The following is a 27,437-nucleotide window of genomic DNA, read 5'->3' on the forward strand; positions in this document are numbered from 1 at the left end:
AGTGTGTCACGTAGTTCATAAAAAGTGTGTATGAATGTTTTGAGCCTTTTTGTAACAAAGTTGATATGTTCCGTCCATTTTAAGTGCTGATCTAGTACAACCTCATTTCCTCATATTCCACTATTTACACGTTTTCCAACATACACACAGAATTAGAGTCTAAGAACTATAATGAAGCTGAGCAGTCTTTAAGTGGTGACATGGTGGTACTGATAAGTTTTTACACGATTTTAAACTTTTCGCACGGGGTAGGCTGACGCGATCAACTAGCTTTGTAAATTCGAGGACATGGTTATCGAAGTATAATAATAGCATTCACATTTATTTCAATCCATTCATTGTTATTCCATTGATATATAAGTGATCGCTGAATACTTCCAAAATATTCGATAAGTTATTATCAGATAACATGAAACATACGATCAAAGTTTTTGTTTTCTTGAATTTAATAACGTCTATGAGTTTAAAGAGGGCCAGTTTAGGTGAAAATGACAAATTAGTGGCAGTGTCTGTGGTAAGTACTGTTATTTTTTATTCAATTCTAGATTATGAATGATTGTTACAAAAAGCTTTATATTAGTCACAATGAAATAATTGAGGAAAACTCTAGATTCCTGACTGTAAAAGCTCCAAATCGAAAAACATGATTTTCGAAAATACATCAGATTCAAACATGAAAATTTGACAATTTTTTAATTTGAAATATGCAATCCACCTGCATTTCTGGTATAACATCTTGCAGAAAGTTCAGTGAATGGAAAGCTGATTTTTTTCAATCCACTCAGTGCTACTGTTCTAGTACATTCGATATTGAATGATGATTTGATTGAAAGGGGTTTATTTTTAGGAGAGAAGAATTTTTGAGATAAAGGAGAGGTTTTGGCTTTCTACTTCTCTATCTTAAAAAAATGTGGGATCTCTCAAAGAAAGAAATGAAGCCACCAATTTCAAAAATTAACTCTCCACAAAGATGTATAGATCATACAAAGAAGTAATTTTCGGACACGATCTGGAAGAAAAAGCCCTCTTGAAACAGCTGCTTTCATACAAACATTGAATTTATTGCCGTTAAACACGATTCAAGCGGTTCCAGTACGTATTGCGGCAGATTCATTGCGGTGCTTTTTATAGAAGTAATCCGCAAACTCCTGGTAGGGTGGTAAGAGGCATCTCCTTCCACAAATCTGGCGTTAAGTATGCATATGTCTTGGCAATTGCTGCATAAGTTGCCTTGGCAAAATTACCCAGCGTCCCAATGGAGCCTTTGGCTGATGTATAGCAGTCCTCAATACTCGCCATCTGCAATAGTTTCTTGAGAAGAGGGGCAGAAACGATATCAATACCATGGGGAGCTGGACTGAGATGTACAGTTACAGACCCGCATTTTCCAGTGACTTTGCAAGGCACTGTGTGAGGTTGACCGATTTTGTTACCCCAGTAACCTCTACAGACTGGTTCGACAGAAAGCTTGGCTAAGATGATAGCTCCACGGAAATCAGTAGCAATTCCTTTGCTGCATTTCACTGCCAAACCGATGCGACCTTTACTATCACCGATAGCAACGAAAACCTTGAAACGAGTACGTTGACCAGCACGAGTCTGTTTCTGAACAGCTATAATCTTCAAAAACCTCATGATTTAGTTCTGACACAATGGAGAAAACGATGATTTCATACTCTTTGATTGGCAAAGGAAACAGATGGATCTCCTCCAGTGAGAAGATCAAACCATCTTTTACTAACCGTCCTAGCTCAGTTACAGGCACCCATTCCTTCTGGTCTTTCTTTCCGTGCCCACAGCCTTTACCGCGTTCACGTCCACGACATCTGGGGCCCCCTCGGCCACCTCCTCTACCACTACTACCGAATCCACTACGGAAACCGCCACGATCACCAACTGGAGCTGTTCTGTTCAGTTTATATCCCAAACATTCGTTAAAGAACTGAATCAGGATTGATACATTTACTTTATCGACTGACTGAAGTTCAAGTATTGAATGCTGTGAATTCGTTTATAGTCTTTTTTTAATGAAAATATTGATTTCTAACCACAATAACATTCAAATTACTTTCTGTTTGGCATGCTTTTCTCGATAGGCTCTTGTAGGCGAGACAAACATATTTGTTGCTGTATTTTTCGATATGTAGTACAAGATACTTCTAGTGGTGAGGAACTGAACGATTATGCACTAACAATTATTGTAAATAATTAACTGAATCAAGTCCTTTCACACGTTTCAATTGTTGATAAACAATTTTCAGCTATACAGACATGGTGCTAGAGGACCATCAAGCTCATATCCCAATGACCCATACCTGGATGTGACATACTGGCCAAATGGATTGGGACAACTTGTAGATGTGAGTACTGGACGTTTTGTGAATGCTTCATCGTACTTCTAATCAGAGAAAATATTTGCAATCAATTTATATAACGGAAAATATTCTGTGGAAAGTTTCTAGTTGAGAAAGATGCATGAGTCTCTATATTGAATATTCAATGTGGTTAATTTAATTATCGAAAGTGTTATTCATGACTTGATTTCTCATACCAATTTTGTTTCACTGATATAAAGTTGATAATGAAATTGAAATGATTTTTACAAAATCTGCCGAAGAAATGATCAGTTAGAAGTTTGAACCATACTATGTATCCAATACTTGCGATCCAATCCGGCTCTGCAAGTGTGACCTCAGCTAGATCATGTTAAACTTTTTGATTTTCACCTAAAAAGGGTGCGTCTATATTTATAAAGGGTGTAAGTGCGCAGCTGAAGAGTTCTAGAACATTCTAAAACACTCGAAATTGTTGAAGAGTATTGCCCAATATTTCATAACATCCTGAAAGATTCAGGAATGTTGGGTATTATTCGTGATTGATCTGGAACATTCGGAAAATTTCCAGAACATTCCAGTTCGTTGGGGAATGATCAATAAAGGGAATTGAAATTTTTGTCTTCAAGAAATCTCTTGAAAAATTGTGACGATTCGAGAGGTTTTCCACAATATTTCAGAATATTCCTAATGTTCTGAAACATTCTAAACGTTCGGAAATATCCTTGAACATCCCAGATCATTTTAGAACCATCGAGGGTGAAGTAGCCCTCTAACCTCCATCCAATATTCCCATTTTCCAAATCAACTGAAGGAACAATTCGTTCAGGCCAGTCTCAACTTCCTACACAGCAGGTTAATGGACTAACACCCAACAACTACTTCCTTGGCTAATACCACGAAGGACGATGAATTACATTCGATGTCAGTCCATTAACCTACAGTGTAGGGAGTTGAGACTGGCCTGAATGAATTGTTCCTTCAGATTCGATTTGTAGACAGTCTGTAAATAAGCCCATTGACTATATGTGAAAAGTTTAAATTGCGCAAATTTCAGATATGCGGTTGGTAACTTCGTTCACAGGCAAATGGAGCGATGATAAACCTGTTGTTTGTTGTCCGCTTCAGCTTAGTTCAAGGACTGATACTCTGAAGGAATTCGATTTTCAATTATGTGAAATCATCGACTTCATGTTGATGATAGAACACTACCTTTCACTGACGAGTGGCCAAACAGCCCGTAACCGGTCTGCAAGTGTGTTCCAATAATTGAAAATCTATTGCGGCAGCTATATCGCCAACAGCATATGCAGGAATAACTTCAGTGAAGAATCCTGCACTAACACCTGTCGGATGTAATACAACGCCCTTCGTGGTATTAGCCAGGGGAGTAGTTTTTTCTGATAGGTGTCAGTCCAGTTACCCACAGTGTAGAGAATTGAGAGTGGGCTGAACGAATTATTCCTTTAGAAGATTGGATTTATAGCCAGTCTTCAAATATGCCCACTCACTTTATGTGAAAAGTTCCCATTTTTACCTGGAAAATCTGCTCTTGAAGTTTTGCCCTCTAGAAAATGATAGAACAGTCTAGAACAATCAAGTGTATACTGAAGCATTCCACAACTCTCTAAAACACACTGGAACAGTCTGGAATGATGTGAAATGTTAGGAAATAATCAGGAATATTCCAGGATGTTGCGAAACAGTTCAGAATAGTCTCGAATGTTGTGTTATATTCTAAAACATTTGTGAAACGTTTCCAATCACTCAATCATATATGATCATTATTTTTAACATCAAAATGGGTGGATGAGTGGAATGACACTAGTATACAACTATCTGTATCTGTAGAGTAGGGAGGGTGAGTGTAAGCCCACGCACTTGGGCCACATGTGACCCATTGTACATCCTCCCGAAGAGTTGTCCTCCTAGGTCGTCGTCCATCCTGTCCTTTCCAGGAAGGTGGACAGGTCGCTGGGAGACATCTCCTTTATATCGGCAGGTGTAGGCCAAGACTCGCCGAACACACTCTCTTATTGACGATAACTCCGGGAACTCGCACAGGACATGCCTGACAGTCTCATCTTCCTGTTCACACATCCTGCATAAAGGTGTGTCCACTAGCCCTATATTATGTAGGTGTTTCCTTAGCTGACAGTGGCCAGTCAGAAATCCTACTGTAAGGCGTAGATTTTTCCTGGTCATCGCCAGATATTTCTTCGGCGCCAGCTTCCCAGGATCGCCCAAGGTGATCCTGGCAAGATTACATCCTTTGATTTCATCCCATCTCTTTAAAGATTGATCATGGGTGTAACTTTTGACTAGTACCGCAATTGTCGAAGTCATCAGGCCGTGGGTGCCACTGGGTCCTAAAATTCTTAGTCCAGCCGCTTTCTTGGCTGAAGAGTCGGCAATACGATTACCTTCACTCCTGTCGTGCCCTTTAACCCCTTCAGGATAATGTTTTTTATCTACCGAGGCTTTGGCTAATTCTTGGTGGCACTCTAGTGCTAGCCCTGAAGTAACACGGTGTCTGTTCAAGGCTAATAGTGCTTGTCTGCTATCAGTGTAGATTGTTATGTTTTTGCCAGAAATTCTTTTCTTGGTTATTTCTTTTGTGGCGATTGAGATACCAGCCAGTTCTGTTTGGACCACGCTGGTATTTCTTCCCATTCCCCACTTAATCCTATTAGGCTTAGTGATCTGGAGTACACTCCACATCCTGAGCCTTCTTTGGTTTTTGAGCCATCTGTATAAATCCGTATTGCATTTGTAGCATCTGACTCTGTGTTCTGCTCAATTTGTATTTTGTAGGGTTTATTAAACACAAACCTGGGTTCAATTGCATCACTTGTTGCCTGCAGCAGAAGTTGCGCAGTAAGCGCTTCCCGCCATAGGCCCAACCTCTATCGACCCATTCCTACTTCTAGGTTCACACCAGCCGTGTGCAATCGTACCATGGCCATTAACGCAACCTCCTTAACGTACAGGTCCAGAGGGGTCAGACCCGTGATTAATTCCATTGCCGCGGTTGGTGTTGTTCTCATGGCTCCTGTGATGTTTAAACAAGCCAGTCGCTGTATTTGATATAATTTTTGGATGGCCGTTGCTTGTAGAACTTTCAGTCCTCATGCAATAGCTCCAAACGTTAACATAGGTCTTATTATTGCAGTGTAGATCCAGGCGACTACACCATGTTTCTATCAATTTGAGCCCATCCTGCGCTCTATCGCACAGTGTGTTTACAAATTTGCCGGTCTGCAAGATAACTATGTCATCTGCGTATGCAATTGTGTAGAATCCATTTTTGTTAAGGTGATCAATTAGGGTATCCAGAACTATGTTCCAGAGAAGGGGTGATAAGACCTCTCCCTGTGGACACCCCCTCATGACCAGTCCTTTTACTGTGATGTCTTCTACATTGATACTTATTGCTCTGCTAGAGATCATCTGGAGTATCCATTCTCCTACTACCAGGGGTACATTCATGGAGTGTAGTTGCTGGGTAATTGTTGGAAAGGTTGTTTTATCAAACGCTCCCTCAATATCTATGAATATACCTAGGGTGGATTCTTTGTTATCCAATGATCTCTCGATTCTGCCAAACACATGGTGAAGGGCCGAATCAGTAGACCTTCCCGGGGTATATGCATGCTGATTTGGATGAAGTGGGTTGTTAACAAGTACTTCATCTCTTATATACCGCTCACATAGCCTCTCCATGGTTTTTAAAAAAAACGATGTGAGACTAATTGGTCGGAATGCTTTTGGTAGGGTGTAGTCCATCCTACCTGGTTTGGGTATAAATACTACTCTTACTTCTCTCCACTTACTGGGAATATACCTCAGAGCTAGAGAGGCTCTGAATATTCCAACCAGGTGTGGCATAAGAGTGTCCAGTCCCCACTGAAGTAGTATACAACTAATAATGAAGAAAGATAACTATGGAAAAAGAAAATGGAAAACCGAGTTTCTACACTCGTTTCGATCGTAAGTATCCTCAGTCGTCTTCGTCTGGTGATGAGAAATCAGTTATATTTTTTGTTATCACTGATCTCCTCATTACTCTCTTTTTCTATCTGAAATTTCAGTTTGATGATTTGATTCAACTGATTGCTGTTCAAAAAAAAAGGTTTACCTTTGGAAAAATCATAGCTGCTGCTGTTTAATCAATTGCTGCTTGATTGAATGGTACTGCACAGAATCAAAAAAGTTTGAGTTTGAAAAACTCCTTTTCTGAAATATACCAAGCTCTACGAGACCAATGCATCAGAACAAAATATCAAATCTCAAATGAACCTTTTTCCTGAAGTACGGAAAATCACTCACTAGCAGCGCTAGTAGATCGATATGTTCCTGGAGCAAAACTAATATTTGCAGCTGTAAAGGATAATAAACATTGAAACGTTGGCTTGCATGCCGTAATTTAAAAGTAACTGGAAAATAAGTGAATTAATAGACAGGTTAGTAGACAGAATCTAGTAAAAGAGTAGCTGTAGATTCAAACTGTAATGAAAGAAATTTAAAATAATTATGAATTTCAAATTTCTTTTCGAGTGAAATATGAATCAAATATAGATGGTGATGGAATAAATTTAATTAAATATAATAAATGGATATAATTCAATAAACGATTGAGGTTATATCTCATTCTAATCATTGGTAATTAACTATGAAAAATTTAATATTCATTTCATGTTTAGAGCATACATATGAATATTTATTTATTTTTTGCACTGTTAAATCCTCTCTTCTCGAAGCATGTATCCATTTATTACATCTAACCTCATCAATATGAGGTTTTATAAATGCTATAAAAACACGTTTTCTTTTCAATATCGATTATCCGAAGTACAATTCGCAAAACAGCAATGCTCTGTTGACATTATACTAGCACAAAATAATTTTTATATCCGATTTATATTTTCAAATGATAAATTAATATTACGTAAATAACACTGTTTTACATGTGAATAGTTTATGTTTGTCCCTACTACTAGTGCTCCCTCTCGTGACACGTTCGCTGTACTATTCTCAGGAAAAAGGCACATTGAATCAATTTCGTCGATGACATATAGTTTTTGATTTCATGGCTGTCAGTTTTATTCCTGTCAATTTTATGGTTGTTCGAAAGAAGATATTTATTGTATAGAGGGTGTTCTCCGGGTATTTTGGCTGTGGTCTGCTGGTTTTTATGATTGACGTTTCGTCTACTGCTGCGGTAGACATTTTCGAAGGCGGTGTGGTAACGGTCGCAATACCCGAGCTGGTTCTTGTTCCTGTTGTATCTAACGCAATAATTACCATTTCCGTACTGAGCGCTCTATTCATATCGTTTTCGATTGTATTACTTGCTCCTGTTCGTGTACCTGTTCGTTGTGGCATTGGCCGCGGTGGTAGTGCGCCCGACTCATATTTTTAGAATTGAAGTTGACAAATAAACTTCAGTTGATATATTTTCATCTTATCTATATTATCATGGGTTGGAATAATCACAGCATTGTGACCTAAGATAACTTGATTCAATATTTCAATAGTCACTTCAGTGAAGTTGCTGAAAGTGAGAAAGATTGGGTTTATCTGATAGGAAGGTAGCAGGTATCTCGCCGAACATATTATTTAATAACGTGATAAATTAGAAATCAGTTAAATAATATAGATGTTATATCTCTCACACAAATTTATATTGCAAGGACGATTATAGAATGCTAACGCCATGAGAAAAAACATCAATTGCGGCAGTGGAATTAATTACGGGTCTGACCCCTCTGGACCTGTACGTTGAGGAGGTTGCGTTAATGGCCTTGGTACGATTGCGCACGGCAGGTGTAAACCTCAAAGTAGGAATGACTCAATTGAAGCTGAGCCTATCTATGGCAAGAAGCGTTTACTACGCAACCTCTGCTGCAGGCAACCAGTGATGCAATTGATCCCCGGTTTGTGTTTTATAAACCCTACAAAATACAGATAAAACAGAACACAGAGTCAGATGCTACAAATGCAATACGCATTTGTAGCATATACAGACGGCTTAAAAACCAAAGAAGGCTCAGGATGTGAAGTGTACTCCAGATCACTAAGTCTAAGGATTACATGGGGAATGGAAAGAAATACCAGCGTGGTCCAAATAGAACTGGCTGGTATCTCAATCGCCACAAAAGAAATAACCAGGAAAGGATTTTCTGGAAAAAACATAACAATCTGCACTGACAGCAGACAAGCCCTACTAGCCTTGAACAGACAACGTGTTATCTCAGGGCTAGTACTAGAGTTCCATCAAGATTTAGCCAAAGCCTCGGTAGATGATAATATTATCCTAAGGTGGGTTGAAGAGCACGACAGGAGTGAAGGTGATCGCATTGCCGGCTCTTCAGCCAAGGAAGCGGCTGGAATAAGAATCTTAGGACCCAGTGGCATCTACCGCCTGATGACTTTGACAATTGCGAAACTAGTCAAATGTTACAATCATGCTCAATCCCTAGAGAGATAGGATAGAATCAAAGGATGCAATCTTACCAGGATCACCCTGGGCGACCCTGGGAATCTGGCGCCGAAGAAATATTTGGCGATGACCAGGAAAAATCTACGCTTAACAGTAGGATTTCTGACTGGTCACTGTCAACTCAGGAAACACCTCCATAGTCTGGGGCTAGTGGACACATTTCTATGAAGGATATGTGAACAGGAAGATCAGACTGTCAGGCATGTCGTGTGCGGAGTTATCGTCAATAAGAGAGTTTGTGTTCGGCGAGTCTTGGCCTACACCTACACCTGCAGATGTCTCCCAGTGACCTGTCCACCTTCCTGGAAAGGACAGGATGGAGGATGACCTAGGAGGACAACTCCTCGGGAGGATGTACAATTGGTCACATATGGCCTAAGTGCTGTGGGCCTACACTCACCCCCCCTACTCTACAGATACAGATATTCAATCAAGAATGAGTTTTGAACGAAATCATTGAACATTTCAGCATGTAAAATGAAAACACTAATAAAGTGAATGAAATATGGTTAATTTTTTGAATGAAGTTATATTATTTAATCACACGTATACATGGACAGTCATGTATAAATTTTTGTATGCCCTAAAAATATTGTATCAAATACTTTTGTTTCGATTCAGAAACAAAATCATCGGTAACGTCATATCTTCATTGTGAAACATTATATATAGAGTGCTCGACTGGCTAAGTGAAGAAACAGCGTAAAATTGGAGCAGGTATTGCAGTATGAGAAAATAAAAATGATACCTCTTTTTTTTTGTTCAACCTTTCCAGAGTTTATTGGCTCTTCTTCAGAACTGTATTGTTTAATGGAATATGATATAATAACAATTCATACTTAATTGCTCCACCTCGATGATAATAGTAGATTTTACAATCAAACCACACAGAAAATATGCCAACCGCAGACCCGTATACCACAAAGTGCAGCTGGCATCTGTTGAATACTTCGTGCATTTGTGTTGTTTTGCAACCAACTGTTGCCTAACCTTGCCTTTGTCTATACCATACTGATGACAGCTAATGAGCCAGAATTGAGCGGTTTTTATATTTGCACTCAGGAAATATGACAACACACAGACACCTATTGACACGTGTTTCTGGCTGAGTATCTCTCATCAGTATGTTATAACCAAGTGAAAGTTTGGGCAACATTTAGTTGCAAAACAACACAGTTGCACGAAGTCATCAACAGAAACCAGCAGCACTTTGTGGTTTCGGTCATATCATTTCTAGTTAGATGTGACTTAAGGTGACTCAAGTCACATCTAATGACAGCTAATGAGCTGTAACAGCACACATTAGCACAATAAGTCCATGAGTCTGCAGTGTTTTCCAGAGACTTGGGGGAATGGGACAAGTCAAATATCTACCAAATAAAATAAAAAAATACATACACCAACGAATGTAAAATGTATATATAAAAATGTATACATTCATAAATATTCATTATACAACAAAACTTTCAAAATATTCACATCACATCAGTTTCTTCTTACATTTGCTTTTTTTTTTTAACAACACATCCACCAAAAGCTTTTTCATCTTCAGCATCATCTGCTTTTCTCTTTACTCCCTACTTTCTAGCTGCAATTATAGGAGTTCAGTAATGTAAAAGAGTTTTTTCTAACTATATTTCTGTTTCAATTCCGTATTATCTTGGTGTCTGAATGATTTCAGCTAGTTTCGAGACTCGATTTTCCCATGACACTGAATTTTTACTCCACCTACTGAATTTCAATTCATTTTTTATCTGTCAGTTTGATATTCAACACTTCAGATTTCAGAGGAATATTGGATATAGGTAGTTCTCAAGTTTTTGTTGAATAATAAATCTGTAACTGATTTATTCGAACCAAAAATCGGGGTATCACGAAATATCTTGCCTGAATGTCTTAACGGATATAATTCAATATCCAGCCAGGGGAGTAGTAGTTTTCCGATTGGCATTTACCAGAACCTACGGTGTAGGTAGTTGGGAGACACAAATATTCCGAGATTTCATTTTCTTACACAATTGTATCTCTCTAATTGGAAAAATTGCATAATTTCACAACAAATCCATTTGCTATTCACAACAATTATTCTTTGTGGGATTCGTAGACTCCAGACATTCGGTCATTAGCTGTATATGAATTATTATTATCTATATTCATGTCTTCATTATTCATCCAACTGGCTACCTATTTCATTACAGGAAGGAAAACTAGGCCAGTTCAATCTTGGAAGATGGTTAAGAAACCGCTACTCGTCCTTCCTCTCAGAAAAATATAATGCAAGTGAACTTCTGGTTCGTTCCACCGATGTAGACAGAACCCTCATGTCTGCTGGATCGAATTTAGCAGGATTATACTTTATTAATAATCCGTCACATGAATGGAAAAATGGCCTTCCTTGGGATCCTATACCCATTCATACCGTACCCGAATATATTGATGAGGTAATATCCATGTACAGATATTGCAAAAAATTTGAACAACTATATACAGAAGCAATCAATTCCGATTTTTACAAACAACTGAGTGTGGCATACAAAAATCTTTTCGACTTGGTATCTGATAAAACTGGATGGGGTAGTGTAGATTTATCACAACTGCTCCATATTTATATTACGTTTCACATATACGGAACCCTCAATCCTTCATACTTACCAGACTGGGCAAATGAAATCAATGGAACCGAACTCGCTTATCTTGCAGGATTATCTTTGGCAAGGGCAACAGTCACCAAGGATTTGCAGAGATTGCAAGTTGGACCATTCAACAATTACTTGAACAGCCATTTCGACGGAGTTATCGAAGGAATCTCAGCAAAGTTTTTGATGATTTCTGGACATGATGGGACGATAGCATCAATTTTGAATGCATACGGAGCTTACGGTTATTTCCCCTCTGAATTTTGTTCCACTTTGATTTGGGAAATTCGAAAGAACCAGGCAGGAAACCATTATGTGAATATTTTTTATAAAAGAGATGATTCAGATAACCTGGTGCCAATAGTAGTCGATCAATGTTCTTTTGATTGTGAGTATGTTAGGTTTAAGAGTATCCTTCAACCAATCACCGTTGATTCCGCCCAATGGCTGAAAGAGTGCGGGAATGATGACAGCGATTAAATTAGAACATTTGTTGACTACAATCTCTTTAAGAGAATTGAACTTATTCATTCCGATTCAATGATCATATATTCGTATAAGTTAGCGTGGTCATCTGAGCTTACGAAAATGCCATCTATGGGAACTCAACTGCTCATTCAACCCTACGGTGATCAGTTGCAAAACCAAGCTTTGTCAAATGAAACAATACTATCTATGAATTGACGGATGTAGCCATCACTACGTAATGAAGAGAATTGAAATTTTCTATATTTCTTTCCACTTTTATTTGTAACTAATGTTACTGCAGTTTCGTCCTATAAGGACTTTTTGAACTTATACATTCAATGTTTAATGCAGTAACGTTAGTTACCAATAAAAGTGGTAAAAAACAGAAAGTTTCAATTTTTTTTTCTTCACAATACTATCTGTTGGTGAAACGATTTTTCAAACAGCGTACGATGTACTCGTAGAAGCCAGGATTTGCAAAAGACCGCCGTTGCCTTAAAAAGTGAGGCTGGAGTTTCCTGAGGATCCCATAGATGGCAACCTCGAACGGGATGGTTATACTAACTTATATTCAGGCCTATCCAGCAATACATTCTGTGGTTGAGCCTAGAATCACTAATGAGAATTATGACAGGTTGAAACAGTGCTGCTTTATGTTGATGTTCTTCTCATTTTGAATCAGCATACATGTTCAATTGTAGATTTTCATACTGACTGTAATAAAGATTTCATGAGAAATAGTCTGAAGTTTTATTGTGTTATATAGTTTGCTTTCTGGTCAACCACGAATAGAATAGATTACTTTATTGACTACGTGATACATTTGAACAAATATTTGTTGTGAATCAAAACACACAAACATCAAACAACTAATGTTAAAAATGAGAACCATCTTCACTCACTCGAAGTCACACGAGTTATCAATTGTTGCATAACATATATTATTCTGTGAAATAAAAATAGTGATTGAAAAAAATTACTTCAGTTTTTGCTTGAAACATCGGAACCCCATAACCCCTCATGACCTGGAGGGTTACTTCATCTGCTTCGTATCTCAATATGATTTTTAAAGCTGAATATTATTCATGGTGAATATGACTGCATACATTTTTCTTCATTATTCTTCCTGAACTTTAGAAGTTACGAAGTCGGTCGAATAGAATAAAAGTTCTATAGCACTATTTACTAAAACAACTGAATTCAAATTTTTAGGTTAGGTTCTGAGAATATTATAAAACCGGGCCAAAATGTTCATTCAAGTTTTTGTTTCGAGAGTCATTTTAGGGATGATGAAAAATTGTTGTAAAGCTTTCACTTACTCCAGTTCTCAGAGTTTGAGTCTGGGATATTTACCTAAATCATCAAGACTGATTGGGACCATCTTCACTGTGAATCGGAACTGACCGATACTAGATGAAAATCCACTAAAACTTTATCAGAAAGCACTTTCAAAGTAAATCAAAATTAGTTTTCAATGAGAAAGTTTCTCCTAGGGATGAGAGTTTTGTACGTGTATTTACATTTCATAGAATAGAAACAATATGACTACTAAGATATTATCTATGGTTATATTATCATTTAGAAAAATGTTAAACTCATAGAGGAAATAAAAAGAGGTAGTTTGATCTGAGTATATGTTTGTAGAGGAATAGATACAAATGGTATAGAAACTGTTATTTAATGTAGAAAATTTGATTATTCATTATTTTTTTCCATATGTGATCATTTGTTTATCAATAACAGAACCCGAATATTCAATGGTCATTATTTTTTACAATCAAAACTTTTTGTGCAGGTAATTTTCTGCAAATGAAGTCCACTAATGTGCAGCAGATAATCTGAATTAAGTGAGAAAGTCATGAATTTCGTTTCTATATCCAGACTCAATAAATTATTATGCAGCCAGGGAAGAATTTTTCTTACAATGATTTGAGAAGTGAATTGAAGGGGTTATATTTTTAGAAGTGATTAAATTTTTGGGAAAGAAAGTTTTTGGCTTTCTACTACTCCATCTGATACAAAAAAAGTAGTAGAAAGCCAAAAACTTTCTTTCCCAAAAGATTTGAGAAGTATCATATACTTCATTCCAATTTTCACCAGTGAAGATCATGGTCGTATCATCAACATAACACACTATATGACAGTGAAATGCAATAGTGTGCGTCATTGCGTTCATGTGAGCAATAAAAAAGATCGGGCCAAGTACCGTTCCCTGCTGTATACCCACATTGCTATTAGATGTTGCACTGAGCTTTCTACCAGTTTCAGCAGTTTGTATTAGTTATTTTGAATAATTCTGTTTCAGTTACAAAGCATGACCTCCAATACCATAATTGCACAATTTTTTGAGTAAGGTTTAATGCGAAACAGTTTCGAAAGCGAGATTTCCCATCGCGAGTTAACAAAAACTGTAGTGTCGAAAAGATTGTAAATATTTCAGTTGATTTGTGGTTCTTGTTCTTAATTTTATATTGGTTAAACTGAAAGAACTTTCTCCCAAAGAATAAAACTTCATACAAGTAGCTTTTTCAATGAAGATACCAACTCAACATTTGCGGAACTATTTTGACAGAAGGGCACGAGTTCAATCACTATTATGAATTATTGCATTTGAAAGTGCAAGGTTTGAAACTCTACCATTTAGAATGCTTAGAAATCAATAGAATCAGGAATTCGGGATCAGTGCTCAATGATCAAATAGATTTGAATCGTTTCCCTTCATTGGATTTGGTTTGCAATCAGGAGATTGGTGATCAGGATAGATCCCTATAGGGATCAATGGAAAAAAAGGTGTAGGTGGATAAACAACATATTTGGACAACTATTGATATATAGGTACGACTTTTATGTGAAAAATAGTAGAGAGTGTAACAAGGAGATGTTCTCTGGGCACTTTTTAAAAATTACCAGAAGAATCATTTTAATGAAACGAAATTTTATTTCAATGGTGAATAACTATAGTATCCATTCTTTGAGTACTCTGTACATTTGCATGCATGTTTAAAAAATCTGTTTTTCCGTCAATCAGCTGTTGCCCCCATACGAACGACAACTCTCAGAAGTTGAGAAATTTGTGCGAGCTAAGGACTAATAAGGTCTTACCTTTTAACGTGTGATTCCTAACACGGAAAAAAAAGTCATAAGTGAGACAGACAGAATCTAAGTAACTTTCACCTTGGCTTCGTACCTATAAAGAAGCATATAGTCCCACTTCTTTAATGATTTTTGATAAAATTCACTCGGATAAAAGTATGTCCTGATTCTGAACAAACTACAATCACCTGCACAAATTTTCTCTTTGTGGAAACCTGCATAAATATTTGTCGGAAGTAATCCAATACACGTCGTTCTATCAGTCAGGAAAGCTGTTGTTATTCATTAGATATTCACCAAATCCTAGTATACAGAAAACCTGAGAGATGTTCTGAGCTTTCATTTGAAAATGTATTTTTTTGACGTATGTATCAGTCATTACACTGATTCGATTTCTGATATTTCACACTAAAGAATGCAAAATGAAGTGGCTCAGTTCTTATTTTTTTAAACCGTTGGGATATAAAGTACTAACTGTTACCCATTTTTCAGGATCGTGGCTTATAATTTATCCGGAAACAACTAACAGGCCATGCCTTGTCGCGTCAGATAGCCATTGTCCATTAGTGACGTCAAGTAACTGGGTTTAATTTCTACATGTCGCCATAACTCAGAGAGAAAGTCCCTTTTTTCTGCGTCATTACTTTTCTAGAATGTCGTATAGCTGTAATTTCCTAATAGATAAAACACGGGCATTAGGATAATTGGGCTAGTTTATTGGGGGAAATGGTAGTATATATTGGGTAATAATGAGAGAAGAGTTGATTATTCTATTTATAACAGACTCCTTGACATTTTTGTATAGTTGCGTTGCCGTCGTTTATGAATGTGACTTGATGAATTCAAGAATACCTCAATTTTTCTTTGAATAGTCTTGAGTTGAATGGCAAACAGCTTCATTGACGTTTCTACTGCAAGCTAAATGATCATCATCCAGCTAACAATGATAAAGTAACAAATATTTCAAATTCAGCAGTACTTCTACTAATTTTATCTTCCGCACAGTTGAAATTTCTATATATCTGATGACTATACCAGGATAATATGAAGGAAACCAATGAGCCTTTTGAATCAAAATTTTATTATTTCAACATTCACATCTTAATACTTCATCACAACGTTCTCTTCTGTCAATAACGGTAGCAGGAATCTTGGCAGATCAAATGCAGAATGCTATTATTCTCGGCTCATTTCATCTACTCAGTGCACATGATTCCTGTACCCAGTGATCACTTACCCCACGGTATGGAGAGTGTTCATTGGTTGATAATGCTGGCGTGCTCTCCCAAATGTATCGGGGCTTCGAGGACAATCTCCGATTAGCTCAACCTTCGTGAGAAATAATAGTGATTATAATAATAATCATAATAATTCTCTTGGAACGTTTGTTCTGTTTATTGAAGTGATTTGTGAAATTATGCCCTCTCCACTCTCCAATATCAAGATCATGCCGGCTTGCCGCATGAAGGCTGTCATTCTTGGCTTATTGCATCTGCTTAGAACACATGATTCTTGGACCCAATGATCACTTACCCCAGGGTGTGGGAAGTGATGATTAGTTGGAGACAAAGTGCGATCACCATTTCCTTTGGCGAAAATAATCATGATAATAATGCGGATTGATAAATTCATCACTGAATCATGTCGGTTCGCCGCACTGAGGCAAAGATATCACGCGAGAAATGTCATTGGTGTAGTGATTGGTCAATGGATGATGCTGACAAGCCCTCCAAATGAATCGAAGCTTTGGAGACAGGGTCTGACCATCAAAACCTTCAAAGCGAAATAGTTTAATTTTGATAGGAATACAGGGATAGTGTCCAACATTTCAGTCCTTTGGTGAGTTGCGGCATGACTTACCTGAGAAACTAACTACAAAACGGATTAGCATCTCAGGCATACCTGGAAGTAAGAATCGTACACTTTCACCGGCCGTGAATCTATGAGTCTCGCCCTCCATAGATCATATATTTGAATTAGTACAACAAAAGGTGTAGGCACCCTCAATCAACCACCTTGGAACAAGGGTCAACGGCGAAGCGGAGACAATCGAAGCAGGTGGGCATCCTATCACATCACGCCACTAGAGCCTCAATAACTGAATCCTATAGTTGTCAAAGTTCTCATAGAACATCAGGAAGTTGCGGTTCGGAATATTGAACTCCGGGTGCGCAAGATGGAGGCTAAAATCAAGTTGTTCAATGTCTGATGGACTACAGCGTGGCTATCAGCCTTTCACATTCACTGTGCGGCAAATTGCTGCCAAACTACGACGTACTCATCACACCTTGATTGATGCTACTGACCACCAAATAGTACTTCCTTGATAGTATACGAATGCTGATGACTGCAGGAAAGTTATTGGTTTGGCAAGCGGAAAGTCGCGGAAAGTTTCAAATTTTGCGAAACCTTCTCACTTATTTCGAGTGTTTATCATTTTGAAAGTTGCTGGGGCACCATGTCAATAAACAATGTAATCATTCAATATTCAAATTGATAACTGTTGTCCTGGCTTCACAATTTCGTTAATAACCATCAATTAAGTGTTTTGATGAAAGACGATTCGTTTTCGGTTACTTTAACTTTGAGTTTTGTTTGAAAGTAAATAAACAAGAATGAAAAACTCAAAGGAAATTCTAATTTAAAATTCTCGTCGGTGAAAATTACAGTATTTATATTCGGAACACAATTTACACACCAGCTACACACCAGCGCTAAACTATTTTTTCAGCATCCGTTAGACCCCGAAGAAAAATATCTGATATTCATGAATTGACTGAAATACGTTTTAAATTCACTCCAGCTTTGAATACTATTCTTTCATTTTGTAATTGTGATTCTCTGGTAAAGTTGAAGGATTTTAGAAGAGGAATGTTTCCAAAACAGGAGTTTTCAATAAAATTATATGTATTTTCATTATTTTACCGTAGTTATTACTAGAACTGAAAAAATGTTGATTTTTATGGAAAAAAATATTCCAACAACGATCAAAAAAAATAGACTAGAAGAGATCACGTCAAACATTCGATTTTTTTGATATTCTTAAACCAGGGATACTATCCGAGTAACCCTTGGTTTTATCCTGCTAACCCCTGGTTATTCGGATAGTAACCTCTAGTTCTATCAAGAACCTGCATGCATTCAAAGGTAATGTTTCGGCTGCCCTCTACGAGCGTGTTCTGCAACTGACGATTTCTCTGTTTGGTTATAGCGGCAACTTCTTTTGTGCACTGTCAAGCGTTGCACCATTTTTTTTGTGGCTTCGATGTATTGCGTTGAAACGCTTTCGACGTGAGAATAAAATATGAAAAGGTTCAAAAACAGATAGAAAACCATGAAATAATGACAGTTGATAAAAATTTTTTGGCTGACAATGTCCAGTGGGAAAATTCTGAATGATACTCGAATTACTAGATCTTTTATTTTCTTTATCATACAGTAGGTACGTGTAAATTTTGCTGAGACTATCAATATCAGTTCGTTTATTTATTGAATGTTCTTCGTTATTAATATGTATCATTTCCAAAAACATTCTTTTAGTTGTATTGGTTTCTCTATCTAAAATATTTGAGTTTTCAAAATTCATTTTATGATCCTCCGAATTAACATCTTCTGTTAATGCACAAGAATTAACATTCCGTCTAAAGTCGCTCTTATGGGAAGTGATGCGACTACTTAGAGGTCTGGATGTTTGTCCTATATATGTTTTAGAACAATCCATACAAAAAATTTTGTATACTAAATTGGATTTTTGTTTATTTGAAATTGGAGCTTTTAGTTTACTGTATAATTTAGATATAGTAGTGACATTTGTTTTAGATATTTTAAGGGGACTAATTCTTATGTGGAAATCAGGTTCTGTTCACAACAGAAAACATGAAGTATCCCGTCCTGTCAGAAATGACGGAGTTGAAGCTGAAGTTTTAGGACATGTAGAAATGGATAATCGACAATCTATCAGACAAGTAGCTATGGCGTTTGGTGTATCAGATACTAGTGTTTTTCGGATTTACAAATTCCATCCTTTCGAAAAAAAAGCTAGTTCAGGATTCAAACGAAGATGATCCTGATCTTCGACTTCAGTTTCATGAGGTGTTCAGCGAGAAATTTACCAATAACCCAAACCTAATATACAATACATGTTTTTCAGACGAAAGCTCGTTCATGTTGAATGGTGAAGTGAATAGACATAATTGTCGTTACTGGAGCGATTGAATCTTCATTTGGTAATGGAAACACATTCACAAACTTTACAAAAATTGAATGTCTGGGCCGGAATTCTTGGTAATCATATTGTTGGACCCTTCTTCATTGAATGGAATCTCAGTGGAGATACAAACTTAAATCTATTACAGGACTGTGTAGATTCGATGATTACACATATTTTAGAAAATGATGACAATTTAGTAGAAAATGAAATAATTTCAGCAGGATGGTGCACCCTCACATATTTATGTACGGGTGAGAGAGTTTTTGGACGAACGTTTTCCAATGCGTTGGATCGGCAGAAGGGGTCCAGTAGGGTGGCCAGCTAGATCAGCTGATCTCACACCGATGGACTTCTTTCTGTGGGGATACCTGAAGTCGAAAGTATACTCTACTGAGCCTACAAATCTAGAAGACCTGCCACAGATAATTGTTCGGGAATGCCGATTGCTGACTCCGGACATCTTGAATAATGAACGGAATGCTTTCGAGAAACTGTATTATTGTATGAAACTAGGTGAAGGTCATTTTGAATGAATTATCCGTTGATTTTGTTTACACTGATATTATTTGTTGTTGATTTCCTCAATAAAATGAGCGACAGCAAATTTTCTGTTTTTTTCTTAAATGTAATTCATCAGTAACGAAAGAACCAATTTCGAGAAAACTCACACAGGTAATAGAGGCGCAAAAGACGTTTCAAATGATGTATCACTGAACCCCCCATGCCGTTGAAAAAAATAGGGAAAATAGGGGTTACTTTCTGACTGCAGGTGGGTGAAGTTTCGGCAATGATTTCCATATCAGAATCAGTACCCCTAGAAATAAAAATTGACGTGTTCTTTGAAATTTTCGATTAGACGTCCGTTTATGACTTACAGTGTGATTGAGTTTTCGTCGGAACGCCCTATATTTACTTTCCATATTGTGTAATACGGAGAAAAATCTTCGATGTGTGTCACCAGTCAGTTTGCCCTAAATCAGCTCCGGGTCAACCCCTATTTTTATTGGCCAGTTACGAAAGACATGCCATATAAATCTCCACTTAACCGAGACACTTGTGTTCAAATTTGCAACAACAGCAATGCGTAGCAATTAAGATAATATAGGAATGGCTTCGGAGTGACATGGGGTGTTAAATATGCACATGTCGCCGGTGTGACATTTTCCCGCACATGTTGTTTCATTGGAAGGCCCCCCAGGGAAGGTGCATCCATATAGTGGACGTTTGTTGTGCTCCGCTGATTTGAATGTTACCCGTCAATGCGCATTGCATTGTTCATTCGAGGATGTCCGTTTCATCCTATTTGTCAAATAATATAGAAATGTCTTTCATAATTTGGGCGTTGCGATTCAAGAGCACTAATAAACATTGGAGACGTGAATACCCCACGTGTCTTAACATTTGAACGGTGCAAAATATCAAGATCGAAAAAAATTGTAAAGAAAGGAATCATTTTTACTACGTTCTGACAAATTTGAAACAAAGTACTTGACAAAAAGGCGCATTTCTGTTTTTAATCGAATTTATAATTTTTTTGTGATCGACTGTGGATACCAATCTACAATATGTTATTCTAGTGACCACCATTCATACTGGAAATTCGTTTCAATTAATTTTGTTGAATTTTCTGATCGATTTGGCCGTTACTTGATGAAGATCCATAGTAATTTCAAAAACTACACCTCACAATTTGATCTTTACAAACATGTTTCGCTAGCACAGTAGCTATTTCAAGTGATTTTTACTTCAAGTTGTTCTTACATTAATATTTATATACTACAGGTAACCATAATTGAAAACTACCTCCAAAAAATTACCTAAACCTCTACCTAAGGTACCTGTTCAATTATGATTACCTGAAGCATATTACCTCACATCTACATCAATGATGATTCTTTCTCGGATTTTAAGAAAAACAAGTTCAATAATAGTGATATGTATTCAAATCCAGTGGGTTATTCATTAGAATGTTTGAATTTTCAAGTTTAATAATTTCCATTGCTTCCAAATGATTTAGTTTCAAACCTTAATTTCTATGTGCAAAATTTCGAACTCTTCATTGAAGATATGATTTTCTTCTAGAAGATGATTTGAATATGTTGAATTTGTTTTCTCATGTACATAGCTCGTATGATGTTCCTGGATTCGATTCCTGAATGTTCTGCCTGTTTGACCAATATATACCTTAGGGCACGTTCCACACTTTAATTTATATACTCCTGATATCTCAAATTTGGATGTCTTGTCTTTATTATTTTCAACTAACTTTTCCACCGTATTACTTGTTCTGTATGCAATTTTAATATATCGTTTCCTCAATTGCAATATCTCGTTTCCTAATTGCAATTAGATACTTTTCATAGGGATATTAACAAAATTCATGAAAACATTAAATTCACTATTGAAATAGAAGCAGACAACCCAATAAATTTTTTGGACTTAACAATTAGTAGGAGGAACAACAAACATGATTTTTCATTTTATCACAAACCTTCCTTATCAACACAAAGTAGCAGCTCACAATAGCATGATTCACAACTCAGTCAATGTTTCTCTTTCAATAGCTAATTTCAATGAAGAAATTATTATCATCAAGCAAATTGCGGTTAACAATGGGTTAAAATACGAATTAATCAACAAAATACTTGCCAAGAAAGTCTACGCAAAAGAGATTCGAGACGTTTTTCCTATTGATAAGGTAGATAATCAAAATTATAGAAATTCAACGTATTTTGGACAACCAACGGAAAAAGAGGCTTCATTTTTGAGGAAACGAGATATTAAAATTGGGAAAGTAAGGTATAAATAATAAAAACAAGACATCCAAATTCGAGAAATCAGGAGTATATAAATTAAAGTATGGAACGTGCCCTAAGGTATATATTGGTCAAACGGGCAGAGCATTTGTGAATCGAATCCAGGAACATCATGCGAGCTATGTAAATAAGAAAACAAATTCGACATATTCAAATCATCTTCTAGAATAAAATCATATCTTTAACGAATAGTTCGAAATTTTGCGCGAAAAGTTTCGAAACTGAATCATTTGGAAGCAATGGAAATTATTAAACCTAAAAGTTTAAACATTCTAATGAATGACCAACTGGATTTGAATAGATCACCATTATTGAACTTGTTTTCTTAAAATCCGAGAAAGAATTATTATTTATGTAGATGTGAGGTAATATGCTTTAGGTAATCATAATTCACCCGGTACCTTAGGTAGAGGTTCAGGTAACTTTTTTGAGGTAGTCTCAATTATGGTTACCTGTAGTATATGAATATCAATGTTAGAATATCTTGAAGTATTCATACACTTGAGAAAGCTACTGTGCTAGCGAAACATGGTGTGATCACATTTTTTCAAATAAAGTTTGTGGAGATCAAATCGTGAGGTGTAGTTTTTGAAATCACTATGGATCTTCATCAAGTTATGGCCGAATCAATCAGAAAAAAAAACAGGTTGGATGTCATTGGCCAAACAATGAAAACTTACATTACTTCCACTGAGCATCTATTGATGGGTACCACAGAAGATAAATTTGGTAAATCGGAAAAACCAATACTGAAGCAAAGATTCATCGATAGCTTTAGATTCATGGCTTCGTCACTGCAGCAGTTGGGGGAGAGTTTGTCAGATAAGCAGTGTTATGAGACATGAAAGCGTTTTTTGGAAAATGGATTTCGTTTTACCCATACACCTCCATTGAATATTTGACCAGGTTTGATAGTACTGAGCTATCATCAAAATTCAATTTTTATGGTCAATTGAATGAAAAGCATATATCTGATAATGAACATGAAAGGAAAAAATACGTATAGTCCTTATTCAATTGCAAAACATAAGGTGACTATTCAAATTCGTATATGAAATCATATGTATCAATTTCACATGATATATTCAAAAATGTCCATGATATTTATCTAAATAAATATAAATTAGATTCAATCATTCTAGGAATGCCATCCATGCACGAAAATATCGGTGTAGAGTTGGATTTACTCACGGATATAGGCATCATGTTTTTTTTTTCGAAAGGGTATACGTGGAGGTAATTAAATTGCGAAAAGTAGTAGTTGCCTATAAATTGAAGTCAAAACAAAATAGATTATTTTCTCAAATGAAGACACAAAAATCTAATTTCATGATGGAAAAAACCTAATGTTATTGAGAAATGAGTAAATAGATCAACCGAACATTAGAGGAGGGTAGGTACATTAAATTCATTTTTGTTATTTTGAATTCTGGCACACATAATCAATAATTTCCAAGTATATTCATTTTGAGTAGATTGGTAGGCAATATACCACAAATGAGGTAGTATTGTGGATAATCTCATATTCTTCATTTCAATGTATAATCACTTCGATTCGGTAGGTGTATAAGAATTGGAGTAATTTCAAATTATAATTTATCTATGAGCAAGGTTTCTTTGAAGTACCAAAATGAAACCGTTTCAAGCACCATTGATGAGATCTTTGGTGAGTCAAAAAGATCTATCTTGTGAGTTTTTTCACTCTAGTTAGAACCAATGTGGAATGTTTTCCAAAATAAACAAGATTATGGCATTTCTGATAAGTATTAGGAATACATATATAATGTCGAGTAAATAATGCAATTGATCCAAATAACTTTATTTGAATTAATAAATAGTTTAATTGAATTATTGATTATATGCATTTTTCCTCGTTATGTTATGCTGATTCATCAGTATTGAGTTTCAATAGTAACTGAAACGCCACTGACATTGAGAATAGTTATTATACTCCCCATTTGTTCCTTTCATAAATTGATTTCATTCGATTGTTTCACTCGTTTTTTATGTCTCTATAAATTAATGCAATTCCCATTTTGAAGCCCCAATTTCCCCAATTAACGAGACACAATGAAACAAACCCCCAACGGGTAATTCGTTTTTCCTTTACAAATTAGGAAAATTGGATGAACGTGTCAATTTAACCGCTCCTATCCGTAAGAACATTTTCGTTTGATGAATTTATTTTTATTAAAAACTAACCGTGTATTGAGAGTTCAACAACTTAGAAGTCAAATTGAAAAGGAAGAGATAAGTTTTTCATGAAGATAACGGAGTAGAAAGCCAAATAGCTTTTTTCGCAAAAATGAGAATTTGTTTTATTCCCAGCACAAACGCAATTTGAAAACCACCAAGTTTAGTGCATGTTCGATAACCATATTGTATGTACGTATAATTACTTCGAATGAAACAGTATATCTTCATTTTATATCATCTTTGATTGATATCTTCTGTTACACAAAGGGTTGCAGTATATATGATTCGTTGCGACAAGAGTACTGAGTCTTTTTGAAGCATTGTTTTATGTACGTGCTTTTCTGCAGCACTTGCTCAAGACCAGTGACGTTGCGTTCTCAAAATCTGTGCTACGGAATTACAGAACGCATTGTTACAGGATTTTGAAGGTGCACTGACTCAAAAATTTGTTTCATGCATGTACTAGCAAATCGCATCACTAAGGTCAGTAGAGTTATTAGTTCGGTATGTCTATGTATGTTATTGATAACATAGAAACCAACTTATACTTTTCACAAACTTCATCGAAAGATGCTGTTGACTCACAACTATAATTGAAGAATTGATCAATGTCTCTTCCTAACTCGTAGGACGGTGGCCGGTTGAATTGGCGTGAGTGGTTTGTTCCAGTCATTCAATCGACCGTCAGGTGAAACGGTGGTTCGAGCTGCGAGGCCATACCATTGATTTTTACTGCCTATTGTCCATCTCGTGATAGGAATCGCATGTTAGAAGGTAAGACTTCGGTAATCTTCAGCTCACACAAGTTTCTACTTTTGAGGGTTATCATTCATAGAGATTGACATGTGACTGATGAAAAAACCAATTTCAAAGAGATTTTTTTCAAATACGCAGAATTTCTGAAGTGTCGAATATGTGCTCTGTTTCGTACACGATTCAGTGGATGGAAAGCTCAACCTATTTGATGATTTTTTGAATTTAAATATTTGCAAATGAAATATACAATATATGGATTCATTTCATTTCACACGGAAAAAAAAGATTTGTTACTCCAAAGAAATTTATTTAGTCTAATTTATTTCATCACTTTGATTAAATATCATTCATTCCAAACGACGTGTGTATTGTATCGATTAGATGATAATTTTGCAGAGACAAAATGAAATTCTCATTTTAATTTCTCTAATATTTCAATTCAAGAGGTTCTACTTAGTCAAATGAATTGTGGATCATTTCAAGAATAACATCTATAGAGTTCTCAAAATAATTCGGTTGAGTCAAACAATATAATTTCATTAAATCAAAAGTACGTCTGTTGAATGAAAACTTTCCAATTCAGTATAACACTATGGGGTGCTGTTTTGACACTAATATATAATTGAATCAGCTGAATATTTATTTTCACTTCAACAATACATATCAATACATTTAACTAATTTTGGTAATAATTTCAAGCCTATGGATAATTTCATTTCAGTATTTTCATTATTTGTTGGTTTGAAAAATTAAATTCTTGAAAGAAATGGTACAGTTGAAATACTTCTAAGGAATAGGGTGCCGGTCGGCACCATTTGCGTTTTCGCAAGAACCGTAAACTAAGCACGAATGGAATAAGAATTAAAAATGTGTTTTGTGTTTTTCAAGGAAATGACGAAGAGGTTTACAGTTTCTTTTTGATTATACGTGAATTGAAGTTTTTCAGTGTTTTCACAGTTATGTTGTTAATATACTTTCTGTCATTCCATATTTTGAAATAATTATGAATAGCATGTATTGGATAAACGGACATTGTTTTTTTCAAGCACGTGCCCATACATTTTTCTCGACAGCTATCTGTAAAAGTGGCTTGAAGTTCTTATTGTTTAATGTAATGATTGAAGGAAAGCTTCCATGTTTTCAATTCTGTTTTGAAGAAAGTAGAAGTCGAGTGAAATGATTATCATTGAGAGGTAGATAGGGTATGCATACACTGGGTACCTAGTTGACCTTTGATCTTTGGATACGGGGGAATTGGACATTTTCAGAGTGAATACAATTAATGTGTTTGCCACAGAAATAGGTGTAGGTAAACACTGTCAGTGAAGAGCTGTACCTTTATTTCGAATTGTAAATTTCTTACATCATACATAATTGAATGGTACCGTAAACAATGATTTCATTTTCATCATGATAGTATATACTGAATCCGTGAAGGAACCTCTTTTTAAGATTTTTTTTTCAAAGAACATTGTGAAATAATCACAGTTTTCTCTTGTATTACTTAATTGAAATCAGTGACACCGAAAAAGAGAAGTTATTTGTAACATATTTACAAAAATGATTACGTCCAACAAAACTGCACGAACTCAAAACATGCAATATAATCTCTTTTATTTTTAGACATGGAGGAATTTCTTAATAAACTTGGGATTAAATGACCTGATTGGCATTTTTAAAGGTAAAAAAAAACATATATTATTTTATCTCCTACTAATATATTCAAAACATATATTTTTCAAACAGAAAATGATGTAACCTTGGACATAGCTGAAAGGCTCACTGATGAAGAAATGAAAGAAATTACTCCCCCAATTGGCAAACGAAAAATATTCAATCAAGGAAGCAATTGATGGAATAAATTGAGAATCATATATAACAGGGGTAAGTCTTTCATTCATAACTTTAATAATAATTATGTATACCATTACAATTAAAAACATATTCAGTTTTCTCAAATAACTATATATTTTTGTGATTTGCTGTAGATACTTATTACATTATTATTCAGGTTTGTACCTAAGTAATTAAATGCTAGACTTCTCAAATTTAGTAGATTTGAAGGCCTGAAAGTTATGATTGTAGAGCTAGGTAAATTTTGTCACAGTCATATTTCTAATCAAATTTTTCTGTGATGAAGTATGTCATTGTTTTTTTCCTATTATCAAAAAATAAGGGTATCTTCGTTTGTTAAATTGGATTTGTACAAAAAAAAATTATATTTCTATGAGATAATATCCAAGCTAGTTAGTAGAAATTGATCGAATAGTATCATTGCGAAAATGTAGACAATCACTAATCTCTGTTCTCTTTCATTTTAGAACATTACTTCAGTGAAAGGTTTCGAAATCAACTCTAATTGATTTTTAGTAGATATCACCAAAAATAATAATAAATGATAAAATATGTTAATGTTTTAGATTAGGA

The 27,437-nt window shown here is 35.8% G+C and overlaps 1 protein-coding gene and 1 pseudogene across 2 annotated transcripts; one reads left to right on the forward strand and one right to left on the reverse strand.

The window, feature by feature from the left end:
• On the forward strand, positions 1 to 27,437 carry LOC111505146 (testicular acid phosphatase homolog). 2 transcript variants are annotated; one of them, XM_074174267.1, is made up of 5 exons: positions 1 to 514; positions 2,262 to 2,360; positions 26,634 to 26,691; positions 26,757 to 26,894; positions 27,332 to 27,437. In XM_074174267.1, the coding sequence occupies exons 1-4, from the start codon at positions 410 to 412 to the stop codon at positions 26,861 to 26,863; spliced, it is 369 nt and encodes a 122-aa protein (XP_074030368.1). In that variant the 5' UTR covers positions 1 to 409; the 3' UTR covers positions 26,864 to 26,894; positions 27,332 to 27,437. The 2 variants fall into 2 exon arrangements, with proteins under 2 accessions (XP_074030368.1, XP_023015681.2); XM_023159913.2 differs by lacking the exons at positions 26,634 to 26,691; positions 26,757 to 26,894; positions 27,332 to 27,437 and adding an exon at positions 11,034 to 12,679 and having other exon boundaries at positions 75 to 514.
• On the reverse strand, positions 1,080 to 2,119 carry LOC111505147 (small ribosomal subunit protein uS5 pseudogene; annotated as a pseudogene).

The sequence above is a fragment of the Leptinotarsa decemlineata genome, unplaced genomic scaffold, assembly GCF_025532065.1.
Source record: "Leptinotarsa decemlineata unplaced genomic scaffold, Ldec_3_MD MMD2_tig00000576_RagTag_RagTag, whole genome shotgun sequence".
NCBI classification, from domain to species: domain Eukaryota; kingdom Metazoa; phylum Arthropoda; class Insecta; order Coleoptera; family Chrysomelidae; genus Leptinotarsa; species Leptinotarsa decemlineata.